The sequence below is a fragment of the Pinus tabuliformis genome, chromosome 8 (assembly GCF_031772625.1).
Source record: "Pinus tabuliformis cultivar Carrire ecotype Pingquan chromosome 8, CPIR1, whole genome shotgun sequence".
Taxonomy (NCBI): domain Eukaryota; kingdom Viridiplantae; phylum Streptophyta; class Pinopsida; order Pinales; family Pinaceae; genus Pinus; species Pinus tabuliformis.
Genome location: NC_142294.1, coordinates 1054153364 through 1054169902, shown reverse-complemented (window position 1 = coordinate 1054169902; position 16539 = coordinate 1054153364). Strand labels below are relative to the sequence as shown.

At 43.6% G+C, this 16539-nt stretch overlaps 1 protein-coding gene across 3 annotated transcripts in view; it reads right to left on the bottom strand.

The window, feature by feature from the left end:
* Positions 1-16539, bottom strand: part of DGD2 (digalactosyl diacylglycerol deficient 2) — a 227703-nt gene that overhangs the window by 155706 nt on the left and 55458 nt on the right. For all 3 annotated transcript variants that reach the window (XM_089373268.1, XM_089373269.1, XM_089373267.1), the window contains one exon: positions 11541-12031. In XM_089373268.1, the coding sequence (XP_089229394.1) occupies positions 11541-12008 (468 nt within the window). In that variant the 5' untranslated portion in view covers positions 12009-12031. The remainder of the gene's footprint in view (positions 1-11540; positions 12032-16539) is intronic.

The following is a 16539-nucleotide window of genomic DNA, read 5'->3' as shown; positions in this document are numbered from 1 at the left end:
TCCCTAGTGAACTGCTCTGCATGCTGCCCGGAGCACCACCCCTCTGGCTCGATGAGCCACTGCTCACTGACGGACCTGACATCCTCATAGATGTACCTCCTGATCCTTCTGATCCCTGCCCACTGGATCCCTGCGACTGACTCAACTGCTGTTGAGGGTCTGGCTGATCCAGATACTCTAACTCCCGTGACCTCCTAAAGGCCCTGTCCTCCTCGAACTTCACATCCCGTCTGACAACAACTCTCCTCTGTGCAGGGATGTAAATCCGAAAGGCCTTTGAGGTCTCACTGTAGCCCACAAAGATACCCTTCTCTGCGGTGGGCTCTAGTTTGGTCCTCTTCTCCTTGGGTATATAGGAGTATGTAATGCATCCAAAGATATGAAGATGACCAAGATCAGGCTTCTTCCCAGAGAAAGCCTCCTCCGGAGTCATGTGCCCCAAGGCACGATGCGGACTCCTGTTCTGCAAATAAACAGCTGTGTTGCAGGCTTCTGCCCACAAGAACAATGGCAACCCCTGATCATGTAACATGGCTTTGGCAGCCCCTATGATGGATCTGTTCTTCCTCTCTGCAACTCCGTTCTGCTGGGGGTTGTAAGGAACAGTGAACTCCCTCCTAATGCCTGCCTCCGCACAATAGTCAACAAACTCTCCAAGGGTGTACTCTCCCCATTGTCCGACCTCAAGGACTTGATCTTTCGACCTGTCTGAGTCTCCACAAGAGCTCTGAACTCCTGAAACCGCTTGAAGACCTCACTCTTGGTCTTCAAAAAATAAATCCAGGTCCTCCTGGAGTGATCATCAATGAATAACACATAGTACTCATATCCACTCAAGGAAACATGAGACATCCGACCGCTCACATCGGAATCAATCAAATCAAGTATCCCCGTCGCTCTGCTGTCACTGCTGGGAAAAGGGGATTTGGCAAACTTGCCCATCGCACAACCTCTGCAAGTATCAAAGTGATCAGTACTGAAATCTGGCACACCTGTAGTGATCTCCCGCAATGTCCTCAAGGCTCCATGATACATATGTCCCATCCTGCGGTGCCAAATCTGACACAGCTCAGAACTGCTAGCTCTGCTGTCGGTACTACTGCTCAATGCCAAAAGGGGTTGGAATGCAAACTTGTACACCTTTGCATGGCGTACACCTATCACTCTAGTTGAATCAGCTGGAGTGCCCCTGGGATACATCAACAATGTCCTCCCCTAAACAGTACCTCATATCCTCTGTCCTCCAAAGCTGAGACGGATATGAGGTTCTTCCTCATCCCTGGCACATAAAGAACCTCTGACACCTTCAAGGGAGGTTTGGACTCCCTTTGAAATGTCACTGTCCCCACCCCGACTGCTCTAACAACTCTGTCATCACCGAGTACTACCTCAATATCAGTGCCACTCTCTGAAAGCTCTGAGAAGTACTCACGGACTCCTGTCATATGACGTGAAGCCCCACTGTCCACATACCAGATACCTGAAGTTGCTCCACTAATCGAGGAAAAAGCATGCTCCCTCTGAACCTGTGTGGCAGGTGATCCTGCACTAGAGGACTCACACGTAGTGAACACAAACTCCCGGTCAAAACGACCTGCAAAGTCCTCAATCTCTGCTGAAGCTGCCACGTCCTGGTTCTTCCCCTTCTTCTTCTTCTTCTCCGGACACACAACTGCATAGTGTCCCATCTTTTGACAATTCCAACACTTCACCTTGGAATAGTCTTTCTGTGTGTTCCCCTGTTTACCTTTACCTTTGCCTTTGCCCCCACCACTGCTTGTGGAAGCCTGCTTCTTCCCTTTGCCTTTCTTGCCTCCTGCCACCAGTGCTACATCCTCATCCTGCTCAACTGGCTTGGCTGCCCCAAGCTGACCTTTCCTGATCTCTGTCTGAATACAATCATCCCAAAACCTCTCCCATGTGGGAAGGGTCTCACGTGCACAAACCCCATCAGCAAAGTTCAACCATGAACGGGGGAGGCCATTCACTGCAATCCGCACCAACTCAGTGGGTGGAATGGCCTCTCCAATCGCTGCCAACTCATCTCTCACATTAGTAATCTTTGTGAGATATCCAGCTGCACTATCATTACCCATCTTAATGTTCTTCAGCTTCTCCTTCAGGACCATCTTCCGGTTCTCATTGGTACTCTGGTAGAGATTGGACAACGCTGTCCACATCTCATGGGCATTGCTCTTTCCTCTCACATGAGGAATGCAATGGCCTTTGATTCTGTCTAGAATCAGCCTCTTACCCTTATTGTTCTTCTTTTTATACTCAGCCAACTGAGTAACATCAGTGGGCACAACAACAGGGTTCTGTGCAGTATGCACCATGATATCCCAGACTTCTGCCTCCTCAAAGATACTCTGCATTCTCTCCTTCCAAACGCTGCAATTTATATGCCCATCCAGCCTATCCTCCACCCTCAATCCCAATGACATCCTGCTGTCCTAAAACTGAAAAATAGCACTGCTGTAGTAAAGATAAAACTGCTGTTTATGAAAAAATCAGCTTGCTGGAATTTTCTGAGTGAAAAATCAGCAACTGTAATTTTTCCTTTTGCTGTCCCAAACTGCCATTCAGCACTCAAGCTCTGATACCATGTAGAAATTTATGTTTTCCCACCCCGGTTTTCAGTTTCTCCTTATTTCTCCCATGTAGTTAAATGCCCATTCCCATAACCATACATTTAACAGATTGAAAAAAATAAATATTGCTGAAAACACAAATTCTGGAAATTTTTCAGAATGCTGGAAATTGCAGAATTAAAAATCAGCAATCAAAAACAGCTATTAAAACACTGATATTTTTGGTCAACTTGACCCTGGAAAAACCCCCTACAACTCTTGGGGAAAACCAGTTTGAGAGCTCTTCTTTATTTTTGAAAATTGCCTTTTTACAGTGAGAATTATTCAACAAAAAACCAGCAAGCAAATTTACAACTTATCTCCTTTCCCGTGCCTCACAGCAATCTGGAAATTACAGCAAACAGGACAGCAATAAATGTTGTACGGCCCCTGTTTTGTGTGCAGAAAAATCAGCAAACTGCTCCTCGATTTTTGTACAAAAATCTGCCTTTCACTATGTGCTGAATCAGCTGTACAAATCTGCTCAACTGCTGCCTTGGAATGTGTGCCAAGCTGCTGTCTCCTTCTCCTCCCTGCTCAGAAATCTCTCTTGCTCTCTTGCTCTCCTTCTCCCAATCTGCTCATGAAAGAATGAATGACCTTTTCCTCCTTTTCCTCCTTTAATATAACTCCAAGTGACTTTTGGGTGATCTCTAAATCCAATGGCTGAAATAGATTTAGATCAATGGCTGAGATTAAATGCTCATTTAAATCTCACTTTCTATTTTTTAATTCACCCCACTTTAATAAAGACCCACTTAGTCATTTATTTCCAAAGTCACTTTTCCTTTCTAATTTTTCATTTACTTTAAAATTAGACTTAGTAACTTTATCACTTAAAGTCACTTTTAAATTAGATTTAACTTTATAAAATTATAAAGTCACTTTAGGAGAAAAATTAAATTCTTTTGGACACTTTTCCCTAAGCCAAAGATCAAAGCCTAAGGGAACCACCTGTCCTCCGGTACCAAATTTCAACATTACACCCCCAGTTTAATTAATACCCTTTAATTATTTTAATTTCCTAAGTTTAGACTTAGGCCTTCATTAAAAATAATTAATTATTTTAATAAAACCTTCTCCAGATGGAATTTCCCAAAACGATTTCTGGGTATTCTGGAATAGATGTATCATAGCCTCCCTGCAAATTTTGAGGCTTAGAGCACATCCGATGCTACCAGAAATCAACACTCCCTCTTAGCAAGGAATGTGCTCTAGTAATGCAACCCGCTGAAGCATCACCCTTCTCTGTAACATCTCCCTCTACGCTGCTGATGTCTGACATCACTGCCCACCAACTACTACGCAAATGTTGCATCCGTGTTGTTGCTGGCCCTACCACTGGCAACACTGCATCTACACAGCAACCCTTGCAAATGTTGCATTTGTGTTGTTTTTGGAACTGCCACTGCCAATACTGCATCTGCACTGCAACCCTCTCCAACTGTTGTTGCTGCTGCAACAACAACAGAAAAGCATACAAAACACTGAGGAAAGGGTGTTCAACATGATGCATCTATTGTTGGAGTTTTGCCTCTGCTCTGTGCCAACTGCACCACTACCAACACTAGCTCTCCGTTGCTCAAACTCTGGCGCTCCTAGCCACTATAACTGTCACTCCGCCACTCCTCCCCACCAATTGACCCAGTCCATCCTGCTACTTCCAATATGGGCTCCTGTAGCAAGTTATTGATCCAAGAGGTGGACTCCTCAAGGATCTTGCCCATCTACAGTTCTTTCGAACTATAGTTCTAGATCACCCCACCTCTCCCCTAGAGGTATCTGGGCAATCACGGCAAACTCCTCTTCCTCAATCTTTGCCGCAGCAGCCTGCAAATCATGTTTCTCATCCTTGTCCTTCTTCTTGAGAGGACATTGCATAGCGTAGTGACCAAATTCACCACACCGGAAACATTTGATCTTTGAAATGTCTTTCTTTTCCTTCCGCTGCTCCTGTTGCCCCTTTGATGCAAGGGTTGCATTCTCTTCCTCCTCCTTGGGCTTCGTCCCACAATTGCTATTGCCATTGAGTTTGCACTTGACTAAGTCTCGCCTCATCTCTTCCTCCCACATTCCCTCCCAATTCGGCAATCTCTCTCTGCCCAAGATACTCTGGACAAATACTTGCCATTCTTCTGAAATTGAATTCAGGGCCAACCTCACCATCTTTGTAGGTTGAGGTGTTGATCCTACAGCTGCCAACTGATCTCGGACTTCTTGAAGCTTTGACAAGAACGGATCAATGGGTTCCCCTTTCTCCATCCTTGCTAATTTCAACTTCTCCTCCAAGTACATGTTCCGCTGCTCTGAAGATCCTTGATACAACGTAGCCAAGGCATCCCACATCTCTTTGGACGTCACTTTGCCAAAAATGTGACAAACAACGTGATCCCTCACTCCATCGAGGATCAACCGCTTGGCCTTCACCATCTCAGCCTTGTACTTTTTGAGTGGATCTACATCACCGGGTACAACTACCACACTATCGACATACATCTTGAGATCATGCTCATCTAGGAGGCATGAGATCCTAGCCTTCCAGATCACATAGTTGGATGCTCCATACAACCAATCTTGACCTCTCAGCGCATTAGCTACCATCTCTGCCAACAAAAATGTCGAACTGCCTCCTCTCTCCTCTGCGCCACTGCTGGGCTGGACTACGCACTCCCTGCTGGAGTTAGTAGATCTGCTCCTCTCTATGCTGCTCAGCAAATGAGAAATCAAATTCCCTGGCTAGGAATTCTCTGAGGAGAAAATTCCCTCAACTAGTGTTTCCTTCCCTCTTCTGACATTTTTCTGCCCCAGCAACTGCTGCAGAAAGCTGCATCTCACCAGAAAACCGCTCTGTGTTGAATCTGTTGTTGTACTACTCCCTCTACCGCTGACAAATCTCGATCTAGAAACCTTACCTCTCTGTCGAATCACACAAACAGAGATCTTCCTTGAGAATCTTGCCCTCCTGGCTTGGACTGCGCAATCCCTTTAGGGATTCGATCTGTTGCCTACGCAGCACTTCGATCTTCCTTCTTCTCTTCAACATTGGGCTCTTCTGGTCTGCTCTCTTGCTTCACCTACGCTCTGATACCATGTGAAAATTCGAGAATCCCCGAATAAATACTACAACGACTGATTATATTTCTCCTACTGAATCAAGTTATTTACAGTATTATACGTTAAACATTGAAATAAATACAACTGCAGCCATCACAAATTTAAATAATGTGTGGAAACAAGAACTGAGCAAGAAAGAAATAGCACACACAAGTGACACCGTTGTTTTTGGACCAATGTCCCCATAAAAACCCAATGCGGGAAAATCGGTACAGCAGCTGAGGGTTTGTATCATTAAGCAGTGATTTCTAAGTACAATTCTTCGAATGCCCAAACTGGAAATCCTATACAGAGATCTAACTGGACAAAAAGTAGTGAGATGATCTCACCCTGTCACTGGAAAATCCAGCACTGATCTACGGTGGAGATGAGCCTTTGCGCAGTACTACGTCACACCCACGCAATCACTACGTCACTATTGTTGGGACTGCACTGTACCTCCTCTAATCCACTGCTGGCTGGAAACTTCGGCCCTCTGTCTTCTCGATCTCACACCCCAGCACCAGCACTAGATCCCGACTGTTCCCCAACAGAAATTCAGACTCCCTCTGAAGCTCTGCACTGCCACAACATAGCTCTACACTGCCACTGCATGGCCCAGTGCTGCCTCTCCGGACTACTCTTTGCCCTTTTTGCCTTGTACTCTCTAGATCAGGAAAACTCTCTCCATAAAATTATCCCTGCCCCTCACTGCAAGAAATCTCCTCAATCACCTTCTTCAGCGACTATTGTGCTGCTCTCTTGAGAAAATCGATCTCTGATCTCTCACCCGATGTGTCTCCCAAATGCCCATCAAGCCTGTTCTTATAATCCTTTATAATCCTCTCGTTGAGAACCAATGACCCAGATTAGATTCTAATCAATAGCTCAATCATTTTGGCTTGATCCTCGTCTTCTTCTAGAAGTTATACCCCAGTTTAATTAATACCCTTTAATTATTTTAATTTCCTAAGTTTAGACTTAGGCCTTCATTAAAAATAATTAATTATTTTAATAAAACCTTCTCCGGATGGAATTTCCCAAAACAATTTAAGGGTATTCTGGAATACATGTGCCCTAGCCTCCCTACAAATTTTGAGGCTTAGAGCACATCCAATGCTACCATAAATCAACATGTACCTGGGCTAAAAAAAAACTAGTTTTAGTTTCAACATTAGAGGATAAGGTGTAAGAGGTGACCTTCAGACAGGGTAGGGTTTTCATAAGAGCACATCCAATGCTACCATAAATCAACATGTACCTGGGCTAAAAAAGAATCTAGTTTTAGTTTCAACATTAGAGGATAAGGGGTAAGAGGTGACCTTCAGATAGGGTAGGGTTTTCATAAAACCCTCAGACTCCAAGGTGGCGAAGTAGATCAGGGTTAGACGCAAGAGGATATACAAATTGCACTTTAAGACAACCACAACATTAACTAGCAGAGGGGGTTGTGACTCGGGCAGCGAGCTTGGGAAGTTATGGCATAGGCGCATGGGGCATTTGCACCATGAAGGCTAAAGATTCTTAAGGAGATAGCAACAGGGCTGCCACAGTCCAACATGGATCGACATGAGGTTGCACACTTGGCAAGTATGCCAAGTCATCTTTTTCCTAGCAAAGACAACAAGGCCAAGGACTTGGACCTTGTTCATTCAAAAGTGCATGGGTCCTTTCTCTATAGTATCCCTTAGTGGGTACAAGTATTCTGTCACCTTCATAGATGATCACTCAAGGAAGACCTAGATATTTTTCATGAAAAAGAAGGATAAGGTCTTCTCAAAATTTATGGAGTTTAAGGCCTCAGTTGAGAACTAGACTGGCAGAAAAATCAGGGTACTGAGGTCTGATAATGGAGGGGAGTACACCTCAAACACATTCAAGTAGTTGTGTTCCAAGGAGGGCATCAGGAGGGAGTTGACCACACCATATAATCCTCAGCAGAACGGGGGACAGAGCACAAGAATAGGGCCATAGTTGGAGCGGCCAAAGCCTTGTTTCATGAATAGAGCTTGCCCAAGTTTCTTTGGGCTAAGGCATGCAATACAACAATTTTCTTGCAAACTGGAGCCCACATAGAGTGTTGGGGCGAGGTACACCTAAGAAGGCGTTTATAGGGAAAAAACTGGACATGTCACATTTTCAGATATTTGGTAACCTTGTGTATTGCATGTACCGGAGGAGAAAAGGAAAAAGTTGGAGCCCACATCAAAGAAGGGCATCTTCGTAGGTTACAGTGAGGCATCCAAGGCGTACAAGGTGTATATTCCAGCACATAGAAAAACAATCATCAGAAGAGATGTGAAGTTTAAGAAGAATAGGGCTTTGAGAAAGTCCTTAGAACATGAGTCATCTACCTTGCAAGAGGAGTAGCAAGCTCCCAAGCAGTAGGATCAGTTAGCACCTCAAACCACAACTGTGCATAAGCAGGGTGAGGATGAGAGGGACACGCAGTTGGAAGAGACAATGGAGCCCACTCAGGCATCGGCTCCTAGCACTGGAAGAAGGCGATAAAGATGGGTGTATCATTTGATCCAAGAGGCGCAAGAGCAAGTTGGTGTTTCAGAGTACAATACTACAAGTACATCGGTTCAACAGAGCAGACAACCACAGAGGTACATCGGATATATGGCACATATGGCAGAGTTGTTGGAAGTCGAGCCTTCTAGTTATCAGGAGGTAGCCCCACAACAGATGTGGAGAGATGCCATGGTGGAGGAGTACAACTCCATCATGAAGAATGATGTTTGAGAAGTGGTGCCAAGGCTAGAGGGAAAATTTGTGGTAGGTTCTTGTTGGGTCTACAAGATCAAGCATGGAGTTGATGGGAGTATCGAGAAGTATAAAGTGAGATTCATGGCAAAGGGTTTCTCGCAAGTAGAAGGGATTGAGAATGACAAGACCTTTGCCCCAGTTGTCAGATATTCGTTTGTAGGGGTTTTTGCAGCTGTTGCAACACAGATTGGGTGGAACATGAAGACAACCTTCCTTAATGGGGTTGTTGAGGAGGAGATTTATTTTGAGCAGCTAGAGGGATTTGAGACATGCAACAGAGAGACACACATATGCAGACTCCAAAGAGCCTTGTACGAGCTCAAACAAGCTCCACAAGCATGGTCTGCTCGAATAGACAATTACCTTCAGGGATTGGGCTTTCTACTCGAATAGACAATTACCTTCAGGGATTTGGCTTCACCAAGAGTGAAGCAAACCCCAACCTCTACTACATTGTTGTTGGAGGTGAGCCGCTTATTCTGGTTCTATATGTGGACGATCTTATTTTGACAGGTGCAGATAAGTTCATCCAGGAGTGCAAGAGAGATCTTGCAAGCAAGTTTGAGATGAAGGATATGGGGTTGATGCTCTAAATCCTTGAGTTGGAGGTTTCGCAGGGTGATGGGGAGATCTTCGTGGGACAGGGCAAGTACGCCCTGCAGATTCTGCATAGATTTCACATGTAGAATTGCAAGCCTATGACCACACCTCTAGTCACAAACTAAAGGAAGGTGGATGTATCCAGATCAGAGCAAGTAGATCCCACACTTTACCGCTAGTTGATTGGGTCACTAATGTATTTGGTTAACACATGGCAAAACATATATTTTGCAATCATCAACTCTTTGAGCTTGCTTTTGGTAGAGCCTACCAGAGTGCGTTGGGTTGTTGCTAAGCATGTGTTGCAATATCTCAGGGGGATAGTAGAGCATGGACTGTGGTATAGACAGGTTGATGAGATGAGGCTCGAGGGCTTCACTGATGCAGATTGGGCAGGGAGCTCCACAAACAGGAAGAGCACATCGGGATGCACATTCAGTGTAGGATCAACAACTATTTCTTGGTTTAGCCAAAAACATATATTAGTTGGATTGAGCTCAACTGAGGCAGAGTTCATCGCTGCCAGCTTGGCGGGGTGAGAAGCTATTTGGTTGGGGAAGCTTCTCGTGGGTTTGTTCAGGACAAATTTGGAGCCCACTGTGATCCACTGTGGCAATGAAAGTTGCATTAAGCTCTCTGAAAATCCAGTGTTTCATGATCGCTTTAAGCACATTGACATACATTATCACCACATCAGAGATATTCTTTAGAGAGGTATAATTTGTCTCCAGTACGTACCAACATAGGAGCAACCAACAGACATTCTGATCAAGGTTTTGCTAGGGATCAGATTTGTTTACCTTGGAGAGAAGTTGGGAGTAGTGCAAAACACCTTCCTCTCTAAGAGGGAATGTAGATTGGAGTAGAGAAGTAAGGGTTTTCTTGCCTAGGTGCTAAGGCTAGCAGAAGAACCCACAAGACAATAACTTTAGCAGAATATTAATTATTTAACTATTTCCTAAAGTTAGACTTTAGAAAAATTAAAAATTCTTAGTTAACTTATAATTTAATCTTAGCCCTTCATCACAATTTAATCTTAGCCATTGAGAGGGAGATTAGAATTGAGATCAAAATTATAAGAGGAGATAAAGCAAGTTAGTGGCAAGTCAATTGAGCACAAACAGTGTGTATCAGATCAGTGAAGGAAGAGCCGAGGGTTTCAGCAGATCGCAGTGACTTAGCATACGAGCAGAAGAAATCGAACGAGGGCCGAGCTCTTACAGCCCCAACACAGTCTTTCTATTCACATATGCACACAAAAGAGGAGACTTGTGCCCGCACGTGTAGGCAGATTAGCTGATGTTCGTAGAGGTTTTGTAGATCAAGTGCACAGGAAAGGGGATCGATCTATTTGGTGGGTGGTCGGGTGCTTTCTTGTGGTAGAAGGCAACTTTCTCCCTTGTTGTAATTCTTGAAAAAAATTCCTTTGCTGAAAAAGAAAATAAAAGACGCATAGCATTGCAGGTTTTTCTCGGAGTTGGGGTTTCCTGGGTATATCTTGTGTTCTATGCGTTGATGTGTTTGTCTTCTGATTTATTTTCTGCTGTGCATGTCAAGTTACAAAACTCAGTGTATTTGTGATTTAAATTTCCAGAACACAGTTATTTGTATTTTTGGTTTTTACACTTCGAAAATTGTGAATGAATTTACTCAGTTTTAAGGAAATCTAACACAGCTCTTGAGGAATGCTATGTTATGTTATTTTGAAAAATTGTAACCATTTGACTCTTGCTGTTCTAAGATCTCATGCCACTTGATATTTTCTCTCTACAAATATAGTTTTTGAAGTCATATGACTTTGCAAAGTTATGTTTTCAAGTTTTTTCTAAACAAGTGATTGCTAAATATCTCTTTTTCTAGATAAATAAGCTCCATGTCCTTAATTTCAAATATCTTACAAGATACCTCTTTCTGTTCAAAGAACTTCAAGAGAACCTGCTACCAGAGACAGGTTCAGCAAAAATTTCTTACAAAACAATATACATTTGGCTTGGAAAAGTAAAAATGCATTGCTTTATATCTTCAGGGATCCAACAAAAAAATTACGATCAGATAAATCCAGACTCAATATGAAAGAAAGCATACCTACACACCAATTCAAGCATATGGTCATCAGCAGCAGACACGCAGGAAATTCTCAAGTAGATAAATTACAAGTATCAAGCAAAGAATATGCAGTGTACAAGTCACGATTGTTGAGGCAGATTTGGGAAAAAAAGACTTGGTGAAAATAAGAGTAGTGACACAATTAAGATGAAAATATTCTTTTTCTATCACAAATCATGAAATAAGAGAAAAGGGGAACATCGTTATCAAAAGCAAGAATTCTATGTTTTGGTTATTCAATCCCAGATGATGTTTACTTCATTTCATGGCCATTTCTCTTTCCATTGCAACACAATCACTGTTGAAGTTAAGAAAAAGATTCACAGCAGCCAATTCTACCTTCCCAGGATAAAACGAAATTTTGAATTCTGGCTTGAACCCAACTCTTGCTTCAAGCCACTTCCGAACATAGTTTTCCTGTTCTGTTGGAGATTCAAAGCTCATCTGATTTGGGTAGACCAGTTCTTGATCCTTTTTTGATAGCCAGGGAACCAACAGAGTAATCTTTCTTTTCCCATTCTTTGCAAGATAAGCAGCACGGAATAGAGGGTTGACAGCAGTACCAGTCATCCAGGGCAAGCTTGCAGTGGTGAAAATTGCTATATAGCACCTTCTATCAGCTTCCTCTTCTGTCATGACCTCTTTTTCCAAAAACCTTGCATCATGTTGACATCCTGTGCTTTGCAGCACATTTTCCATCCTCAAATCAAGCTCATGTGCTGTAGTCCCAGTAATATTGGACATCTGAATACTGTACGGCTTGGACTGTGACAGTGATTTGTCTTCTTTTCTCCATCTTTGAGACATCAAGCATATACTATCTGAAAAACCTGTTACACAATATTGCCACATAATTGATTCAGTTCAGAATGCTCATCAAGATGCCAAAACCAACTCCATTGTCATTCCAAGGACAGATAAAACATTGTTTATTAACATTTTAAAGTTCAAAAATCAGTTTTTCAAACCAAAGAAAGATAACCTTGAGATTTTTAATTGTTGAGCAAGAAGAAAATGTTTTCACAGCAAGCTGAATAGCTATAGCAATGCCTACTGGTAAAGAAATCTAGCTTCTCACTTAAAAGTTTAAAACCAAATTAAAGAATTCAGGCCTCAAAAAATGATGGGGCCATTAGCAAATTGGAATCTCTAGTCTCATCCTGCCAACTAGTACTTGATTGCTGTTTGCTTTTGGTTACTTAATTACTGTCTCAACCAATGTGCAGGATTTTGAAGGCATCTTTACTTTATACATTTTATTCTCAATGAAATTAATTCAATAGAGATACTTTTTGGTCTAAGTTGCCACGGTTTGTAGATCTGTTTGCAGGCGGGTGTATGAGGACACCATTTACAAAATCAGGGTTTTTTGGAGTTCAAGGGTGCATTTTTTATCTACGCACACTGAATTTTAAAAAGCTAGAATGTTAAAAACATATGAATCAATGATAATTTGATCAAATAATAAACTCCATCAAGATTCTAATTTCACAATAGACAAGAACTTGAAAATTTTAATTTATATTATAGTGTCAATTTGTTATATGTGCTCAGAATTTAAAATACAAATAATGTGCCAATAAATTAAAACTCAAAAGACGCTACATCAAGATTCAAACATTCAAAAAAGTACTAGACCATTGATCAATGGAAATGCCAATGACAAGAAAGATGATATACATGCTATCTGCATTGTCTAGATCCTTGGTCAAGAGGCTTTCCAAGGACTTATGCCCTTGATCTCTAGCTCCTCTATAGGGGTTGTAACTGTAGGCAACACACCGAGGTCAACTAGTTCAATTCTCTTATCTATACATATACCATCATCAATGGGTTGGCCTTGTTACATCATATATATTGTATGGCGTGTTCCAACGCCATTTCATGACACCATGCAAGATGACACCCATGGACTTCCTAGATACCACTTGCAAATCTAGAGCATTTTTTTATTGTACATGTTATATTTGGTGCTACCTATCACCTCCCAGAAGGTACCCTATATTTTTTCTTGGACAATACCACTTTAAGATTGGAAGGCCATGTGGATGACTATGTATGTGGTGACCTAGGTGATTTGATGGTTGACAATGTCCCTTAGTACATCCCGTACTAGGGATAATGGCCCTCAGTACAAGATACAAAACTTGGGCTTGGTGTCAGTCCATCGACAACCAATCTACCCTCAACAAGATACTCTGACCATCTAGTTGATGTAGAGCTCCTCACAGCTGCCTTGGGCATACCCTATACCTGCCCGGTACTGCGGCCCTCGATCTACAGCTCCTGCCTCTATCGATGCTCCAAGTTCATCTGCCCACTGAATCTCGGCTATCCAATCTGCTCTCTAGTTGTGACTTCGTCCATCAAGGCCACAACACATTGAGACTCCTATCGAGTTGTTCACAACTCCACTTGTGAACAACTCTCAATCTGCCCACTACTACTCCTCAACTACTCAAGGACTTCAACCCACTATGGTCTTCCTGCGTTGCTCCGATGAAGACCAACATAGGGCACGGAGGGCTACCACCTATCACTGCAAGATGTCCATCTCCCACAATGAACACGGGCTAGGAGGATTGCCCATCATCTGTTGTAGAAGTCCTTCTCCACACACAAGTCTCGGGCTCCACAACTGCTCCTCTGGTTCGTCAACCCTTGAGCTCAACAACTGCCTCTCTCACAACTACCTTTGTCCATCAAGGTGTTGCTCACCGGGATCCAACTTGGACACTATCACACTATCCTCCAGCAGCCCATAAGTGCCCAATCTTGTCCACACTTGGTCTTCTCTCACGCTACCCTCCAACAATCCACGAGAGACCAAGTCTACATTGTAGCATCTGCACCTAGTTAGGGCATCGCCACACTTGGGAGACCCTTACACATGGTTGCCCACAAACTTCTCCAATCCACCCTCCAATTCTGCAATAGAAGAGCTATTGCACAAATCTAGGCACATCAATGTGTCCTTGCCTAGGACACCATCAATCCATCATACACGGGTCCATCTGCAACACACCTTGTTGCTGTCCTCTTGCCTTCCGATCTGATGTGCCTGTTGTCACCTTGGCTGCTTGGTAGGCCTCCCAACTATCCACGTGGGCTCCTCCAAACAACTCCTAAGGCCTCCTACAAGCAGCCCACAAACTGACCCAAGCAATGGTCAACACTTTGACCCAATGCACAACAATCTTCTGTTGCAAGTCTGCTGCTCAATCACTGTGGAATTTGTCACTAGTGTAGGGTATCTAATCACCAGATCTGCCCCTCCTCCTTGACTTCCACGGGATGCCCTTAACTAATCCAAATCTGATCCTAAACTAGGATCCAACACCCCTCCAAAACACTGTTGAACTGATGTTTGCTTCTGCGTTTATGACAGGCCTGGTTAGGGCACATGCTACATCCCTAAACCCTTATGATAGTCCACAAACCAACCCTCATAGGGTTGTGACATTCCTTGGGAAGCCTCCTCTTTGTCCACGTTGCCTTCTTGAGGGGCTAGTCCACCTTCACAACCCTCTACTCAGCTCTTGTTGTGTGCTAAGGCCTGTAGCCTAGCACTACAACACTAAATCATGAGACAGTCCCTACGCATGCCCAAACACACCTTTTTCTTCAACGCTTTGTACCTCTAGCTCTTCAACCTTCATTGCCCAACAACTCAGCCCTTGAACAACAACTCGGACTTGTCTTGATAGCCCTAAGACAATCCACAAATCAACCCTGCAAACAGTCCTCTTCTATGTTGCTTCTTGGCCTCCAAACAGACTTGTCTACATGCTGTCTTGACTCTCTCTTGCTACAGCTAGGGCATCCGAATTTCAGAGCTCTTCCTTGGAGGAATGTCACACCAATGGATGCTCTAAAACAATCCCTTGTATTTATACACATACAAGGGCTCAATGAATTGATGAAGAGACCCTTCTATTGGACTTTGTCTACACCAAGCCTACATTACTTGGTAGCCAATAATTAATTAGCCAACTCCAAAAATTCATTTCTCTCTAACAACAACTCGGATTCAGATGGTTCTCGTTGCATTGGAATCGTATCGTCGAGCATTATCATCCTCATCCATCACATGTCGTATCTTCATCATGGTTTTGGCCCAAATCACAATGGGTGCAAAACCCCCAAGCTTGGACCTCAAGCCCACAAGCCTACTTGTGGCTCTTTGACCTCCAACCCTCGAACACTAGGGCTTGGAGTACCTTCCAAGCTACACAAAAATCAACACTCTACCCCATCCATGGCCATCACCCTGGTTCCATAGGCCCTAGATGAGCTTCCTCTATCATTCAAGAACCCATGGTTGTCCCAACCCCTGGAAGGCAATGAACCGCCCTACCTCAAAAGGGGTAATCACTGCTATATTGTACACATCATGCTCTTGTCCTTTGAGCCCCGAGCAATATAAAGAAAATTCATAAAAGGCAAAAGGCATATAAAGAAGGGTGGAAAAATAAAGGTTGAGGCACCTCATGTACCACGACTGCTCCCTCCTATACATTATGTACCCAAGTGTGGGCTTCCCCTTATCTAGCTACCCCTATGCCCCATTATGTGGCCCAGGGCTACCCCTCTCATTCCCTATTCCATCTCACTTATTTGTCACTTTCCACCCCCGTTAGAAGGGTGTACCTTGGACATACTAACCCCTCTAATGGCTGAAACCAGCTAATATGGTCCTTGGTTAATCCCCTTTGGAGTTTGGAGACACTAGCACATGCTAAAGCCCACTATGGAAAGGCATGCCATTACGAAGTGCCCACTTTATTATCCATGGTTTGTAAGCTCTTTTACCCGATTATTTTAATGACTAATTGTATTGGAAGCCTAGGGGATGCATTGGATCTTATGCAGGATTGCAGGTGGTTTCCATTTGAGTTTGGCTTCCCTATATGGGATCCTGACCCAGTGGTCCACATGGGCACATGTAGGGTGTGCATAGAGAGCCATGGGCCTCCACAGCAACAGACAACACTCCACAAATCTTCATGGATGTTTAGAGACTACTAGCGATCCATTTTTGGGACGATGGTGACGGTATTGGTATAATATGCCCAGCAGGCCCCCACAGGATCCCCACACTCTTGGAAAGTGTCCCAACACGTGTACGATGCAATGGCAACATTCATTCCACCACCTGGACCATTGTAAAGGATCTATAGACATCTTTGATTCATATGGAGACCCATGGGGTCATTGATGTGCCCTTAGACCCACTAAGAGCACCACAGGTCTACTACTTGGAGAACGATGGGCCACCCCTTGTCCATCATATTCCGAGGAATTTATTCCTCAATATGGCACTTCAGGATGTTATTGA